General features: G+C 60.3%; 2 protein-coding genes across 2 annotated transcripts in view; one reads left to right on the top strand and one right to left on the bottom strand.

The window, feature by feature from the left end:
• The window catches only part of FHIP1B (FHF complex subunit HOOK interacting protein 1B), an 18253-nt gene extending 10478 nt beyond the window's left edge, over nucleotides 1-7775 (bottom strand). Inside the window, exons 1-2 of the mRNA XM_043503905.1 lie at nucleotides 7757-7775; nucleotides 6728-6740 (exon numbers count right to left, since the gene is read on the bottom strand). Coding sequence (XP_043359840.1) covers nucleotides 6728-6740; nucleotides 7757-7775 — 32 coding nt within the window. The remainder of the gene's footprint in view (nucleotides 1-6727; nucleotides 6741-7756) is intronic.
• A 1019-nt stretch (nucleotides 7776-8794) lies between these two features.
• On the top strand, nucleotides 8795-11693 carry CNGA4 (cyclic nucleotide gated channel subunit alpha 4). Its single transcript, XM_043503904.1, has 4 exons — nucleotides 8795-8814; nucleotides 8870-8976; nucleotides 9843-10838; nucleotides 11299-11693. Exons 1-4 carry the CDS (start codon nucleotides 8795-8797, stop codon nucleotides 11691-11693), a joined length of 1518 nt encoding a protein of 505 aa, XP_043359839.1.
• The last annotated feature ends 5160 nt before the right edge of the window (nucleotides 11694-16853 follow it).

The following is a 16853-nucleotide window of genomic DNA, read 5'->3' as shown; positions in this document are numbered from 1 at the left end:
CCCCGCCCCCCCTCAGATCCCCGCCCCCGCCCCATATCCCCCGCCCCGCACCCGCCCCGCCCCCGCCTCAGATCCCCGCCCAGCCCCTGTCCCGCCTCAGATCCCCGCCCCGCCCCCGCCCCCGCCTCAGATCCCCGCCCCGCCCTGCCTCAGATCCCCGCCCCCGCCCCACCTCAGATCCCCGCCCCTGCCCCAGATCCCTCGCCCCGCCCCAGATCCCCGCCCCCGCCCCACCTCAGATCCCCGCCCCCGCCCCAGATCCCCGCCCCCGCCTCAAATCCCCGCCCCCGCCCCAGATCCCCCGCCCCGCACCCGCCCCACCTCAGATCCCTGCCCCCGCGTCAGATCCCCCGCCCCGCCCCCGCCCCCGCCTCAGATCCCCGCCCCCGCCCCGCCTCAGATCCCCGCCCCCGCCCCAGATCCCCGACCCCGCCCCCGCCCCGCCTCAGATCCCCGCCCCCGCCTCAGATCCCCCGCCCCGCACCCGCCCCGCCTCAGATCCCCGCCCCCGCCTCAGATCCCCGCCCCGCCCCCGCCCCGCCTCAGATCCCCGCCCCAGATCCCCCGCCCCGCCCCTGCCCCGCCTCAGATCCCCGCCCCGCCCCCGCCCGCCTCAGATCCCCGCCCCCCCGGAGGCGCTGCTGGGAAGTGATCCCACGGCGGGGAGGGAGCGACCAGGGACAGGGCTCAGGCGGGCTGTGACCCCAGGCCCAGCCCACGAGAGGGAGCAGGTCCCGCTCCCGCCCCCAGCCGCTGAACTCCAGACCCAGCTGCAGAAGGATCCCTCCTTGGAGGAGCTGAGGGAACTTGCTGGCCACAGTGCTGCAAACCCCCGTGGGGAAGGCTGCAGGGACAGATTTCCGTGGGAGAAGGGATTCCGGTACCGGGAAGGGGCTCCCCCAGGGGAAGCAGAACTGTGGGGATCAGGAGGCAGCTGGGGGTGCCCCACAAGTGTCGCCGCCAGCTGTCGTACCTGGCCCACGATGTCCCTCTCTCGGGACACCAGGAGATCCAGGCCCCAGGCAGCGGCTACTGCAGAACTGTGACTGGCCCGAGTCTGGGACGCAGCCCAGCGGCACTGCAGGTCCTGCGACCCTGGCCAGAGGGTGGGGAAGGCTGGGATAAGGGTGAAGCCCCCTTGAGACCCCTGCCCATCATAGAGGAACCTTTCCAGAAGGGGGCTATGGTCATAGTGGGCCCCCAGCAAGGCGACCCTGGCAGAGAAGAAATACGTCCTGGGGGTGATGGATTTCGCCACCCACTACCCAGAGGCGGGGGCTCCGTCCTCCACCGAGGCAGACACCAGGGCAGACGCGCTGCTGACCATCTTTAGCAGAGAGGGGGTCCCTAGCGAGGTCCTTACAGACCAGGGGTCCAATGTCCTGTCAGCTCGGCTCCGGGGCTGGTGGGAGAAATGGGGGGTGTGGCCCACCTGGGTCTCTGCAGGTCACTCTCCATCCCACGGACTGGTGGAGAGAGTCTATGGGGCCCTGGGAATGACGCTGGGGACTTTTATGAATCAGCATCTGCAGGACGGGGACAAGGACCTGCCCCACCTTGATATGGGGACGTGCCCCAGGAATCCACCAGGTTCTTTCCTTTTGAGCTGTTCTATGGGAGGAGAATGAGGGGACCCTGGACCTGGTAAGGGACGATTCAGAGGAGAAGGGGGAAAACCCCCTGGTGGATCTCTTCCCTGAGGTGGGGGCCAATCCTCCCATCAGGTGTCCCCCATTCAGAGTCCCTGGGAAAACAGCCCAGAGCCTGGAGAGAGAGGTCAAGGACACGCTGGCTGTAGAGGTGATCCAGCCGTTCAACAACCCATGGGCCTCATCCATGGGCCTGGTCCCCAAGAAAGACGGGTTGATCCAATTCTGTGGGGACTATCAGAAGCTTAATGCCATCACCGTGTCCGATGCCTACCCCATCCCTAGGCCTGGGGAGATTCTAGACAGGCTGGGGGGGCTCATTACCTCTCTACTAGGGATCTCCCCAAAGGCGACTGGCAGGTGACTTTGGACCCAGATGCCAGGTTGAAATCTGCCTTCACCACCCCTTTGGGGCTCTCTGAGTTCCTGGTCCTGCCTTTCGATCTCAAGGGGGCATTGGCCACCTCCCATCGCCGGCTGGATCAGTTACTGAGGGGGATGGAGAACTTGGCCCTGGCATCCATTGATGACATCTGTGTCTTTAGCCAGACCTGGGAGGAATACATGTCCCAGGTGAAGAGGGTGCTGGGCTGCCTCAAGAAGGCAGGACTGTCGGTAAAAGCTGGAAGGTGTAAGGTGGGGATGGCAGAGGTGTCGTACCTGGGCCACAAGGTAGGGAGTGGCTGCCCAAGCCCAGAGCCAGCCAAGGTGGAGATGATCAGAGATTGGCCCTTTCCCCAGACCAAGAAACAGGTCCAGGCCTTTATTGGGATGGTGGAGTAATACCCACTTGAGCTCCCCAGCTGCCCCCATCACTGAGCTATGTAAGAAGGGTAAACCAGACGAGGTGGTGGGGACCGAGCAGTGCCAGAGGGCTCTCTGTGCACTGAGGGAGGCTCTAATCCAGGACCCGGTAAATCCGGATGTTGCCAAGCCCTTTACAGAGTCACTGACGCTTCAGACACAGGGCTGGGCACGGTGCTGATACAAGCCTATGCTAAGTGGGGGAGATACCCCATCGGATACCTGAGCAAGAAGCTGCTTCCCCGGGAGCAGAACTATGCAACCATCGAGAAGAAATGCCTGGCCATGGGGCAGGCCCTTGAGAAGCTGCAGCCGGATCTATTGGGGCGGCGCTTTACTGTGTACACTGACCCCTCTGCCCCAACATGGCTGCATCCAATGAAAGGGGCTGATGCCGAGCGGCAGGTGACAGAGACACCTGGTCAGAGGGTGGCCAAGGTCAAGATGGGGGCTCTTAACCAAGAGAGCCCGAATCACAGCCCTCCAGACTGGAGCGCTGGGAGAAGACCCGATCCTAGTTTGAACCCCAGGGGTTGTGGGGTGGCAAAAGGACATAGGCAACATAAACCTTCCTGCATAACCCCAAACCCCTTGCAAACCCTCTTCCAGGGCTCCTCCCCCAGCCTACTCAGCCCTCAGATCCTCTCTCTCCCAGGACCTCTCCAGCTCCCTTATATTGGGGAGGAGGGCTAGGGAGCATCATGGATCTGCCGGATCTGGGCTCTGCCCCCGCTTTTAAACAGTTCACGGGAGGGACCCCTCAGCTGGCCTAACCCCCCAGGGTCCCGCTCTCCCTCCGGGCAAGCCACACGACCAATGTTCCCTCTAATTTTTCACAGGCCGTGTGTGCAAAATATTTCTTCTGTGCTGCTGCCGAAGCAAACAAAAAAAAAGCCACCGTCGAAGACAGAGCGCGCGGGGTTTCGCCGTGTGCGCGGGGTTTCAGGTCTGCGCGCGTTCAGCTTAAGGGGAACAGTGCACGCAACTTCCCGGGTCCCCCCCAATCTCTGCCCACTGTTTCCAGCCACGACGGGCCCTGGGAGCTGTATCCCCACTGCAGGGCCCCCGCGCAGCCAGGAGCTGCAGCCCCCTACACCCAGCCGGCTCCACGGACCCTCCCGAGCTGAGTCGGTCTCAGCCAGGCCTTAGCACCCCAGGCACAGAAGCCACAGCCCTGCCCCACGAGCAACCATTTAACCCCTTCCCACCCACGGGGCAGCAATGCAAGGTACAGCAGGGAAACTGAGGCACACATGGCAGAAAATTCCCACATGGTCACAGTGAGGCCCTGGCTCAGACAGCCAGCCTGGCAGGCTCAGCCCTGTTAGCTGGGGGGGCGAGGTACCCCCGCCAGCTGGTGTGCTGCCCTCAGGGACCCTACGGTGGTTCTAACCTGCTGGCTCCTCCCAGCCGCTCCCTGGGGCAGCCATTACAGGCTGGCACCCAGCCTGATTGGCGCCTTTAGTTTCACAGGCTCCGGGCTCAGGTGCGCAGGGCCCCATGGGGCCCAGGCTCAGTTGCTAAGATCCAGCATGAGCTGCCGAAGCCGGAGGAGCCGCTGCTCCGGGCCAGGCTCGCAGGGACAGGCCTGGCACCTCACCCAGCCCGGCGCCAGCATGAGCTGCCAGCTGCAGGCCACCGCCCGGCCCGAGGAGGGCAGGAGGGGGCTGATCAGCACGGCGCAGTCCAGCGCGGGTGTGGGGCCTGCAGAGGGGTGAGTGGGGTGGGGGCAGAGCTCCCTGGTGCCAGGCACAGTGTCAGTCCCGAGGCAGGTCCCAGGGGTGAGGAGCAGGGCTGGGGAATGGACTCCCAGGAGCCCCAGCCCTAGGGGCAGCGAGAACCCAGCCCCACGGGATGCTGGGGAGAGGCAGCAGGGCCTGGGCCGGGATATCCGGGGCCTGGGGGCATTGCCAGTCCAGGTTATGGGCGCATCCCTGTGGGCACACAGAGACCAGGGCAGGTCAGAGACAGGGGGAGCTGTGTGACCGAGCCATGGGCCAGCACCCCAGGGAGCCATCGCTGCCCTCCCCAGCGCACTGATCCCTGCCCACTGGTGCCACCCCTGCCAACCAGGGCACAGAGCCACCGGGCACCGCAGGCCGGAGCCCGGGGAGCTCAGAGTCGGCACCAGGCTCTAAAGCCCGCGTGTGTCTCCCAGCAGCAGGGGCCGTGCCCCGAGGACCTGGGTCCTGGACCCCTCCGGGGATGTGCACTATTGGTGGCTCAGTATCATGGTGGTTCCCATCCTGTACAACTGGATCATCCTCATCTGCAGGTGGGTGCGGCTGGGGGGGGGGTCAACAGAGGCACAGGCTGGGGGGGTAACTGGGACATAGCTGGAGGGAGGCAGGGGCATGGGCTGGGGAGACAGCCCAGGGAATCAGGCACTGATGCGGGCACCCCAGATCCACTGCCCCTCTCCAGCCCCAGGTGCCCCGGGAGGCAGCTCGGCAGCCGCCCCCCCCCCCCGGTGCTGAGACAGCTGAGTAACCAGGAGTCCTGGCTGCTCTCTCGCCCCAAGCATCCTGGGGACACACTTGGGATCCTTCCTGTCCTGTTAATGTGCATGGCTACCAGCTGCTGTGCTCCGCCCCAGAGGTGGCTGCATCCCAGGGCCGGGAGGAGCTAGTGACATCCGGGGGAGTGTTACTGGCCGGGCTGAGTTCAGGGGGATGGGCTGACTGAGGGGTGTCACGGAGTCCCCGGGCGATGCTCTGGAACTGCTCCCTACAAAGCCAGGCAGGACTTTGGGGAAGTCTCCTTTCTGGGAGCAGAGTAGCAGCTGTGTTAGTCTGTATTTGCAAAAAGAAAAGGAGGACTTGTGGCACCTTAGAGACTAACAAATTTATTTCAGCATAAGTTTTCATGAGCTACAGCTCACTTCATCAGATTCATTTGGAGGAAAATAAAGTGGGGAGACTTATATACATAGAGAACATGAAACAATGGGTTTTATCAAAAAGAAAAGGAGAACTTGTGGCACCTTAGAGACTAACAAATTTATTTGAGCAAAAGCTTTTGTGAGCTACAGCTCACTTCATCAGATCCGATGAAGTGAGCTGTAGCTCACGAAAGCTTATGCTCAAATAAATTTGTTAGTCTCTAAGGTGCCACAAGTCCTCCTTTTCTTTCTGGATGCGACCTAGTGACAGGGCCATTCTCCCGAGCAGACACAAACTTAGGGCCATTCCCTTCCTGGGCTTTAGCTGAATCCAGAACCAACTCTGAGACAACTGCACTATTCTCAACCATCACAGGCTGAAAGGCCCCTTCTGTCTGCTCCACAGACAAAGAAGAGCCGGACACACTTTCTCCTTTCCCAGACACACAGCTCGGGATCTCATTCCCCGGTCCCAGCACACAGGGCTGTTCACAGACAACAGCTTGGAGATCAGGGTAGCTCCCTCCACAGGCAAGTCCATACCCCTGACAGACACAGGCACGTTTCCTTCCCTGTCCCAATTCTCCACCCAGCTAACAGGTAAGGTGCAGGGACACTCATCTTCCACTCTCCTCGCCTTCCCACCCTGCTGACTAGACACAGCCATCAGCTCACAAGGCTGCCTAGGCTCATCCAGACTTTCCTTACCAAGCACCTTGCCACTCCCGACAGATCCCCTGCCCTGCCTGTGTCTCCCCCCACTCAGCTGGGGTCTCAGCTCCCACTGTGCTCAGCGCTGCCCTTGCTCTCCCAGTGGGGGTAGGCAGCGAGCTCGCTGCTTTCCTCACTGCATCAGAGCCAGCGTGAGCCCCCTCTCCGGTGGGAAGCATCTCTCTGTCCCACCCAGCCCCAGGGGGCTGCTTACAGGCAGGCAGGTAGCCTGAGCCTAGCAGCTCCTCACTGCTGCCAGCCAGATCATCTGCATTTTCACTGACCATTTCCCTCTCCGCCGATTGGTTCCCTGGATTCAAATTCAAACCAGTTACAGGAGCAGGGCCTGGATCCTGTCCCAAAGAGACACAGTCACCCCACAACAGGGTCTCACAGCTGGTATCCTGGAGAACCCCAACAACCAGCCAGCCCCACCCCTCCTGGGTCTGCACAGGGATCTGGGCCACAGGCAAGGCAGGGGCTTCATCCCTGGGATCCTCACCCAGCTCACACAGCCCCCCAGCATCTGAGGCTGCACCATCCGGGGCCTGACAACAGTTCTCTCTGTCCCAGGATCTCGCCACCCCAGGCATGTCTCCCCATTGACCATCACCTTCCGCTCCCACTGGGGGTCCGAGGGGCCTGAGCCCAGGAGACTCCACCCAGACATATCAGTTGGGCTCAGGAGTAGGAGCCTGTCCACCACCCCACCCATCTGGCTGACTGAGTCTATGGCCTTGGGACCCAGCAAGGGAGCTAGACACCGGGGCTTTTCCACAGGGTCCCCTTGGTTCAAATCGCCAGCCTGCTCAAAGGCAGTGAGGTGGCCTCCACATCCCCCCCATCCTTAACCAGGGGCAGCAATTTAGTCTCGAGGTTCCCTGTGGAACTGGCACCCTGGGGTCTATCCCCACTCACCCCTGGGAGGTCCCCTCTGCCTCTCCGCTCCACCATCGCCAGTTCATGCTGCTGCTGCTTCTCCTGCAGCTCTTTCTTGCGCTCTCGCTGTCTCTCCCAGTCCTCTTGCTCTCTTGGACTCAGCTCCAATCCCGTCCGTCTCCGATCCGCTGATGGGGCACCGGATCATGAAGACCCTCATCTGGTCAGGGACAGGAGTCTTGGGGATGCCTGGCTACCGCTCCAGCTGCTCCCAGATCCTGCTATAGCCCCATTGGGGTCAGGAATCTGCTCCTTAGAGCGATCATCCTCCTCCAGCTGCACGATTAACTGTGCTTTGGGGAACTTTCCAACACTCAACCCTCTCTTTTTGCACAGGGTTACAATGTCCTTCTTACGGAAATGGTGACAGGCCATCACTCCGCTCTTCCCGAGTTGTTGTGGACTCACAGGCCTGTCTGCTCTCAGCTCTGCACGGTTTCAAGGGAGAACCCCTAGGGTGCCAGCCCTTCTCGAGGTCACCACCTCTTCGCCAGGGTCGAGCTGCAGACTCCTCTACCCCAGGTCTGCTCGCTGCAATCCCCAGGGGAACCCTGTTACTGCAAAAGTCCTTCTCTCTTCCAAAGCCAAGCCGCAAGCTCCTCCGCCCCGAGACTGCTCACCGCAGTCCCCAGGGGGACCCCATTACTGCACAGTCCTTCTCACTGGTCACACACTCCCAGGGGGTTAACCGCCCCCTGAAACTGCTCCTCTCTGAGCCTTCAGCATGCCTGGTCCTCGTTAGCCCCCCTTCGTTTTACTGCTCCCCAGTCACTTACTGCAGGAAGCGCCATCCGTGTGGTGCAGTTCATCCCACCTCTGCCACCAGTTGTCACAGAGTCCCTGAGCGATGCTCTGGAACTGCTCCCTACGAAGACAGGCAGGACTCTGGGGAAGTCTCCTCTCTGGGAGCAGCCTGTCTGCAGGGCAAACAGCTCACCGAGCTCCCACCTTCCTGGGTCCAACCTCGGAGCATCCAGCATCCTCTGCCCCTCCGTGCGCTTCCCACAGTGAGTCCGCCCAGGCGGGGTCCTGGGGAAGCCAGAGGGTCCTGCCCCCCAACTTCACAGTCAGACGTGACTCTCAGCCAGCCAGTAACACAGATTTATTAGATGACAGAAACATGGTTTAACCCAGAGCTTATAGGTACCGAGAACAGGATCCCTCAGCTGGGTCCATTTTGGGGGGCAGTGAGCCAGACAACCACGTCTGCACTTCACTCCATGTCCCCAGCCAGCCCCAAACTGAAACTCTCTCCAGCCCCCTCCCCCCCACTCCTGAGCTTTGTCTTTTTCCGGGGCCAGGAGGTCACCGGATTCCTTTGCTCTCCAACCCTTTAGCTCTCACCTTGCAGGGGGGAAGGGCCAGGCCATCAGCTGCCAGGAAACAGGGTGTCGGCCCTTCTCTGTGTCCAGACCTCTGCACACACCTGCCCTCTAGGGCTCTGCAAGGATCATACACCCTTATCCCACCCCCTAGATACTTAAGAACTGACTAGGGAAATTGAGGCACCCCCACGATATTCAGAGGAAACATTAAGAACAGTCCTGTTTTGTCACAAGGAGATCCCCCCACCCGCAGGAGCAGGACAGTGCTGCCATCCCCAGCGGGCAGGTGGGACCAGGGCCTAACACGGGGCATTGGTGGCACAGCGGGCGCTGAAGGCAGCTCTGCCCAGCCCCAGTGCCGGCCCGGACACCCAGACATCTGTCCACTCTGGGGCGCCTGCCCCAGCTGCAGCCGAGCCCACAAGCCAAGGCCCCCCGGGCAGGCTAGGGGGTATCCAAGATGGGCGGGGCAAGAGGGGGCGGGGATGGGGGGCACCCCGGGCAGGTGCCCATGGGGAGCTGCTGGCACCGGGGTGATGCACCGGCTCGGCCACTCGCAGGTCCTGCTTCCCTGAGGTGCAGCAGCAGCACCTGGCCCTGTGGCTGAGCCTGGATTACCTGAGTGACCTGCTCTACCTGCTGGACATCGTGGTGCGCCTCCACACTGGTGAGCCCCCCGCCGCCCTGCAGCCTGCCCCCCGCCAGCCAGAGCCCAGCCGCCTTCCCCCCACCCACACAGCCCCTCTGCCCACCGTGCCCAGACCCCTGCCCTGCCCCCCATCCATACAGCCCAGCCCCCCACCCAGCCCCCTGCCTGCCCTGCCCCCCATCCAGGTTCTCCCGATCCCCAAGGACCAAGCCTCAGACCCAGGTCAATATACAAATCAGATCTTACCTACAAATCGCGTTGTGGCCAATCCTTTCAAATCTAAAGGTTTATTCATAAAAGGGAAAGATAGAGATGAGCTAGAATTGGTGAAAGGGAATCAATGACATCCAGTCATGGCAAAGTTCTTGGTTCAGGCTTGTAGCAGTGACAGATTAAACTGCAGGTTCAAATCAAGTCTCTGAAGTTCATTCACAGCTGGGATGGGTCATTCAGTCCTTTGTTCAGAGCTTCAGTTTGTAGCAAAGTCCCACCAGAGGCAAGAAGGAGGATTGAAGACAAGATGGAGATGAGACATCACCCTTTTATAGTCTCTTGCCATGTGGTCTCTGCTTTCTTCGTCCCAAGGACACGCTCTCCAGCACATGGCATAGCAACACCTTAGTTCTGTCCATAGGCAGGTCCCTGCACACCTGGCTGAGTCCCCAGGCGTGTCTGCCTTCTCTCAGTGGGTCAGTTGTGTAGGTGATGGTCCTTAATGGGCCATCCAGCAGGCTGGGCAGAGCTGACACCTGGGATGTCACTCGACGAAACCCAGGCTTGGGAGCCCACGCCCAGAACCCTGGCCCCAGGGAGCCCTGCTGGGGGCGCATGTCCAGAGCTGTGGGGGGCCCTGTGCTCAGTCCCCTCCACCCTCCCCCCGACAGGGTTCCTGGAGCAGGGGATCCTGGTGCGGGACCGGGCCCTGATTGCCCAGCACTACCTGCGCTCTGCACACCTGCTGTGGGACGTGGCCTCGGTGCTGCCCACCGACCTGCTGTACCTGCGGCTGGGCCTGCAGGTGCCGGCCGTGCGGGCCAACCGGTTCCTGCGCACAGCACGCCTCTTCGAGGCCTTGGACCGGCAGGAGACACGCACGGCGTACCCCCACGCCTTCCGCATCGCCAAGCTCATGCTCTACGTCTTCGTCACCATCCACTGGAACGCCTGCCTCTACTACGCGCTCTCGGGGGCCATCGGCTTCGGGGCGGACGCCTGGGTCTACCCCAACCACAGCCGGCCAGGTTTCGCCCGCCCGCTGCGCCAGTACCTCTACAGCTTCCACCTCTCCACGCTGGTGCTCAGCACCGTGGGCGACACACCCGTGCCCCGGCGCCAGGAGGAGTTCCTCTTCATGGTGGCCAGCGTCCTGCTGGCTGTCATGGGCTTCGCCACCATCATGGGCAGCATGAGCTCTGTCATCTCCAGCCTAAGCACGGCCGAGGCCGCCTTGTACCCCGACGCCGAGCAGGTGAAGGGCTACCTGCGGCTGCACCGCGTGGGCCGGCGCCTGGAGACCCGCGTGGCCCGCTGGCACCAGCACCTGTACCTCAACAAGAAGGTGACCAACGAGCAGCAGGCCCTGCAGCACCTGCCCGAGCAGCTGCGGGCCGAGGTGGCGGTGAGCGTGCACCTGGCCACGCTGCGCAAGGTGCAGCTCTTCCAGACCTGCGAGCAGGGCCTGCTGGAGGAGCTGGTGCTCAAGCTGCGGCCCCAGGTCTACAGCCCGGGTGAGTACGTGTGCCGCAAGGGCGACATCGGGCGGGAGATGTACTTCATCCGCGAGGGGCGGCTGGCCGTGGTGGGCGACGATGGGCGCACGCAGTTCGCCGTGCTGGGCGAGGGGCTCTACTTCGGTGAAATCAGCATCATTAACATCAAGGGTAAGCCTGGCTGCTGGCTCCTGCCCCCTGCTCCCGCCCTCCCCACAGGCCCTGCTTCCGCCCGCCCCGCAGTTCCCTCCTCCGGCCCTGTCCTCATCCCCCAGTTCCCGCCCGCCCCACAGCGCCCTGCTCCTGCCCACTCTACAGCCCCAGGCTTGCACCCCGCAGGCCCTGGTCCTGCCCCACAGCCCCTTGCTCCCACCGCCTGCTCCCACCCCGCCCTACAGCCCCAATTCCCGCCCACCCCTTCCTCGCTTCCTGCCCTGCCTTCTGCTCCCGCCCCCTGCTCCCACCCCTCCCTACATCCCGGGGCCGGGCAGGATGTTGGGGGCTCTGGGTCTGGGCCCAGCTGGGATGTTGGGGGCTCCTGGGCCAGGCCCAGCTGGGATGTTGGGGGTTCGCCCGGCTGCACCCCTGGGGCGAGTGGGGGCCTCGGTCCCAGCAGGTCCCGTCTCCGCAGGGAACAGGTCAGGGAACCGGCGCACGGCCAACATCCAGAGCATCGGCTACTCGGACCTGTTCTGCCTGTCCAAGGAGGACCTGCAGGCCGTGCTAAGCGAGTTCCCCAGCGCCAAGGCCGCGCTGGAGGCCAAGGGCCGGGAGATTCTCGTGGGCATGGACAAGCTGGACGTGAACGCCGTGGCGGAGGAGAGCGTGCGCCAGCGGGAGGCCGAGCGGCGCACGGGGGCCCTGGAGGATGCGCTGGACACTCTGCAGACCAAGTTCGCCCGGCTGCTCGCTGAGCTGGAGTCCAGCGCCTTCAAGCTGGCGCTGCGCATCGAGCACCTGGAGTGGCAGACGCAGGTCTGGGCTGGCGCCGGTGGGGAAGGCCTGGGGGCTGTGCCCGGGCAGTGAGGGGCGAGGGCTGGCTCCTGGCCCCTGCCAGCCCCTGGCCCTGTCCCAATGGAGCCCAGAGACGCCAGCGAGTCCCAGTGCAGGGCTGGGCTGCTGTGGTGGGGTGGAGCCAGGTGTCACAGACCCCCAGGTCGCGTCCACTCTCGGCCCCATGCGGTCCCTGGGGGGAGCCCCCTTCAGTGTGACAGCCCTTCTTGGGGGGCCACACTCTCTCGGGGTGTGACGAAGCGGGACTTTTCGTAATGTTTCCTCTGAATAGTGTGGGGGTGCCTCAGTTTCCCCTGTGCAGTTCTTAAATATCTAGGGGGTGGGATAAGGGTGTATGATCGTTGCAGAGCCCTAGAGGGCAGGTGTGTGCCATCATGTGCCAGCAATGCCCCTCTGCCATGTACATTGGTCAAACTGGACAGTCTCTACGTAAAAGAATGAATGGACACAAATCAGACGTCAAGAATTATAACATTCAAAAACCAGTTGGAGAACACTTCAATCTCTCCGGTCACACGATTACAGACCTAAGAGTGGCTATACTTCAACAAAAAAGCTTCAAAAACAGACTCCAACGAGAGACTGCTGAATTGGAATTAATTTGCAAACTGGATACAATTAACTTAAATAGAGACTGGGAATGGATGAGTCATTACACAAAGTAAAACTATTTCCCCATGGTATTTCTCCCTCCCACCCCACCCCCCACTGTTCCTCTGATATTCTTGTTAACTGCTGGAATTAGCCTACCTTGCTTGTCACCATGAAAGGTTTCCCCCCCCCCCACTAGTGATGGCTTATCTTAAGTGATCACTCTCCTTACAGTGTGTATGATAAACCCATTGTTTCATGTTCTCTGTGTGTGTGTATATAAATCTCTCCTCTGTTTTTTCCACCAAATGCATCTGATGAAGTGAGCTGTAGCTCACGAAAGCTTATGCTCAAATAAATTTGTTAGTCTCTAAGGTGCCACAAGTACTCCTTTTCTTAAGGGCCGACACCTGTTTCCTGGCCACTGATGGCCTGGGCCCTTCCTCCCCGCCTGCAAGGTGAGAGCTAAAGGGTTGGAGAACAAAGGAATCCCATGCCCCCCTGGCTCAGGAAAGGGACAAAGCCCGGGGGGGGGGGCTGGAGAGAGTTTCAGTTTGGGGCTGGCTGGGGACGAGGAATGAAGTGCAGACGGGGTTGTCAGGCTCACTGCCCCCCAAAATGGACCCAGCAGAGGGATCCTCTTCTCTGTACCTACAAGCTCTGTGTTAGACCATGTTCCTGTCGTCTAATAAACCTTCTGTTTTACTGGCTGGCTGAGAGTCGCGTCTGACTGCAGAGTTGGGGTGCAGGACCCTCTGGCTGCCCTAGGACCCCACCTGGGCGGACTCACTGTGGGAAGCGCACAGAGGGGCAGAGGATGCTGAATGCTCTGAGGTCAGACCCAGGAAGGTGGAAGCTGTGTGAGCTGTGTGTCCTGCAGACAGTCTTCACACAGAAAGGAGACTTCCCCAGAGTCTTGACTGGCTCCGTAGGGAGCAGTTCCAGAGCATCACCTGGGGACTCCGTGACAACTGGTGGCAGCGGTGGGATGTACTGCACCACACAGATGGCGCTTCCTGCAGTAAGTGACTGGGGAGCAGTAAAACGAAGGGGGATTGACGAGGACCAGGCATGCTGAAGGCTCAGAGAGGAGCGGTTTCAGGGGGCGGTTAACCCCTGGGAGTGTGTGACCAGCAAGAAGGACTGTGCAGTAATGGGGTCCTCCTGGGGACTGCGGGGAGCAGTCTCAGGGGTGGAGGAGCCTGTGGCTTGGCTCTGGGAGAGAGAAGGACTGTTGCAGTAACAGGGTTCCCCTGGGGATTGCAGCAAGTGGTCCCAGGGGCAGAGGAGTCTGCAGCTCGACCCTGGCAAATAGGTGGTGACCTCGAGAAAGGCCAGCACACTAGGGGTTCTCCCTGGAAACCATGGGGAGCTGAGAGCACACAGGCCTGTGAGTCCACAACAACTTGGGGACAGCGGAGTGATGGCCTGTCACCATCTCCTTAAGAAGGACATTGTAACCCTGTGCAAAAAGAGAGGGTTGAGTGTTGGAAAGTTCCCCAAAGCACAGTTAATCGTGCAGCTGGAGGAGGATGATCGCTCTAAGGAGCAGATTCCTGACCCCAATGGGGCTATAGCAGGATCTGGGAGCAGCTGGAGCGGTAGCCAGGCATCCCCAAGACTCCTGTCCCCGACCAGACGAGGGTCTTCACGATCCAGTGCCCCATCAGCGGATCGGAGACAGACGGGATTGGAGCTGAGTCCGAGAACCATAAGAGACAGCGAGAGCGCAAGAAAGAGCTGCAGGAGAAGCAGCAGCAGCATGAACTGGCGATGGTGGAGCGGAGAGGCAGAGGGGACCTCCCAGGGGTGAGTGGGGATAGACCCCAGGGTGCCAGTTCCACAGGGAACCTCGAGACTAAATTGCTGCCCCTGGTTAAGGATGGGGGGGATGTGGAGGCCACCTCACTGCCTTTGAGCAGGCTGGCGATTTGAACCAAGGGGACCCTGTGGAAAAGCCCCGGTGTCTAGCTCCCTTGCTGGGTCCCAAGGCCATAGACTCAGTCAGCCAGATGGGTGGGGTGGTGGACAGGCTCCTACTCCTGAGCCCAACTGATATGTCTGGGTGGAGTCTCCTGGGCTCAGGCCCCTCGGACCCCCAGTGGGAGCGGAAGGTGATGGTCAATGGGGAGACATCCCTGGGGTGGCGAGATCCTGGGACAGAGAGAACTGTTGTCAGGCCCCGGATGGTGCAGCCTCAGATGCTGGGGGGCTGTGTGAGCTGGGTGAGGATCCCAGGGATGAAGCCCCTGCCTTGCCTGTGGCCCAGATCCCTGTGCAGACCCAGGAGGGGTGGGGCTGGCTGGTTGTTGGGGTTCTCCAGGATACCAGCTGTGAGACCCTGTTGTGGGGTGACTGTGTCTCTTTGGGACAGGATCCAGGCCCTGCTCCTGTAACTGGTTTGAATTTGAATCCAGGGAACCAATCGGCGGAGAGGGAAATGGTAAGTGAAAATGCAGATGATCTGGCTGGCAGCAGTGAGGAGCTGCTAGGCTCAGGCTACCTGCCTGCCTGTAACCAGACCCCTGGGGCTGGGTGGGACGGAGAGATGCTCCCCACCCCCTTGCACACCATAGAGGGGGCTCACGCTGGCTCTGATGCAGTGAGGAAAGCAGAGAGCTCGCTGCCTACCCCCACTGTGTGCTGGGACCAGGGGAATGATCCCGAGCTGGGTGTCTGGGAAAGGAGAAAGTGTGTCCGGCTCTTCTTTGTCTATGGAGCAGACAGAAGGGGCCTTTCAGCCTGGGATGGTGGAGGATAGTGCAGTTGTCTCAGAGTTGGTTCTGGATTCAGCTAAATCCCAGCAAGGGAATGGTCCTAAATTTGTGTCTGCTCGGGAGACTGGCCCTGTAACTAGGTCGCATCCAGTTAGTGTCTATGTAAAATCCCAGAGACCAGACAATTCTGGTGCTTGTATTTTGCCTGTTGCTAGTGTGTGGCTGGGAAAGGGTGTAGCAGCTCTGATTAATCAGGGTGTCTAGCCAGGGCACAAAGAGAGCATGAAGGTGATTTGATTTTGTTATCGACTGAGGGTGTGGAAACCTGTAGTAAGAAGGAAAAGATTCCTGAACTTGTGTGTGGCAAAGGGAAGGAGAAGGCTTCTAGCCTTTTCTCTAGGAAGTCTTCAGAGTAGCAGCCGTGGTTAGTCTGTATTCGCAAAAAGAAAAGGAGGACTTGTGGCACCTTAGAGACTAACAAATTTATTAGAGCATAAACTTTCGTGAGCTACAGCTCACTTCATCGGATGCAGTGAGCTGTAGCTCACGAAAGTTTATGCTCTAATAAATTTGTTAGTCTCTAAGGTGCCACAAGTACTCCTTTTCTCAGGAAAGTGTTTCTCTAGAGCAAGCCCTAGGTGAAGAGGGAAAGGGCAGAATTTCTGTGAAGGGTGAATTGTTGCATAGAAAAGCCCCTAGGGAAAGGAATCCTCCTGGAGTCTTTGCAAGCAGTTTACTGCCACTGCAGGGTGTGAAAGTGATTTAATTAAGAAAGTTTCAGTTCCTAACAGCCAGAAATTTTCGGTTGTGAATGAAGCCACTGACTTTCCTGTTGAAGGATCCAGTGTGGATAGCTTTGAGAAGGTCTCAGATGGAGTGAAAACTGTTACAGTTAAACAGTCCTAAACCAAGTGGCTGTGTTTGGCCAGCTTGTTGGGGAGACAAGGTTGTTGAGAAAGGGATGTCTCCATGCTAGTTCTGTAAGTGAACAGTATGTGGCCCAGGCCAAGATGGGGGCTCTTAACCAAGAGAGCCCGAATTGCAGGCCTCCAGACTGGAGCGCTGGGGGAAGACCCAATCCCAGTTTGACCCCCGGGGGTTTTGGGGGCGGCAAAAGGGCACAGGCCGCATAAACCTTCCCACATGCGGCATGCGAGTGCTATCGACCACCTCCGACCTAAGGGAGGGCATGAAACTGGAAGGGCCTGGTGTAAGTCCCACCAAGGAACAGGAGAGATGCTGGTGCATCCATGGGAACGTTGGTGGCTTCGAACTTCCCCAGGTCACCGGCTAAAGTGACCCCGCTCAGTTCAGTCTCGAAGCGGGGAGAGATGTGACGAAGCGGGACTGTTCTTAATGTTTCCTCTCAGTAGTGTGGGGATGCCTCAGTTTCCCTGATGCAGTTCTTAAGTATCTAGGGGGTGGGATAAGGGTTTACGATCGTTGCAGAGCCCTAGAGGGCAGGTGGGTGCTGGGGTCTGGACACAGAGAATGGCCGACACCCTGTTTCCTGGGGACTGATGGCCTGGGACCTTCCCCCCCCTGCAAGGTGAGAGCTAAAGGGTTGGAGAACAAAGGAATCTGGTGACCTCCTGGCCCGGGAAAGAGACAAAGTGGGGGGGGCTGGAGAGAGTTTCAGTTTGGGGCTGGCTGGGGACAAGGAGTGAAGTGCAGATGGGGTTGTCTGGCTCACTGCCCCCCAAAATGGACCCGGCTGAGGGGTCCTGTTCTCTGCACCTACGGGCTCTGTTTCAGACCATGTTCCTGTCGTCTAATAAACCTTCTGTGTTACTGGCTGGCTGAGAGTCACGTCTGACTGTGGACTTGGGGGGCAGGACCCTCTGGCTTCCCCAGGACCCTGCCT

The sequence above is a fragment of the Dermochelys coriacea genome, chromosome 1 (genome assembly GCF_009764565.3).
Source record: "Dermochelys coriacea isolate rDerCor1 chromosome 1, rDerCor1.pri.v4, whole genome shotgun sequence".
NCBI lineage: Eukaryota > Metazoa > Chordata > Testudines > Dermochelyidae > Dermochelys > Dermochelys coriacea.
This window is presented reverse-complemented; position numbering and strand designations above follow the sequence as displayed.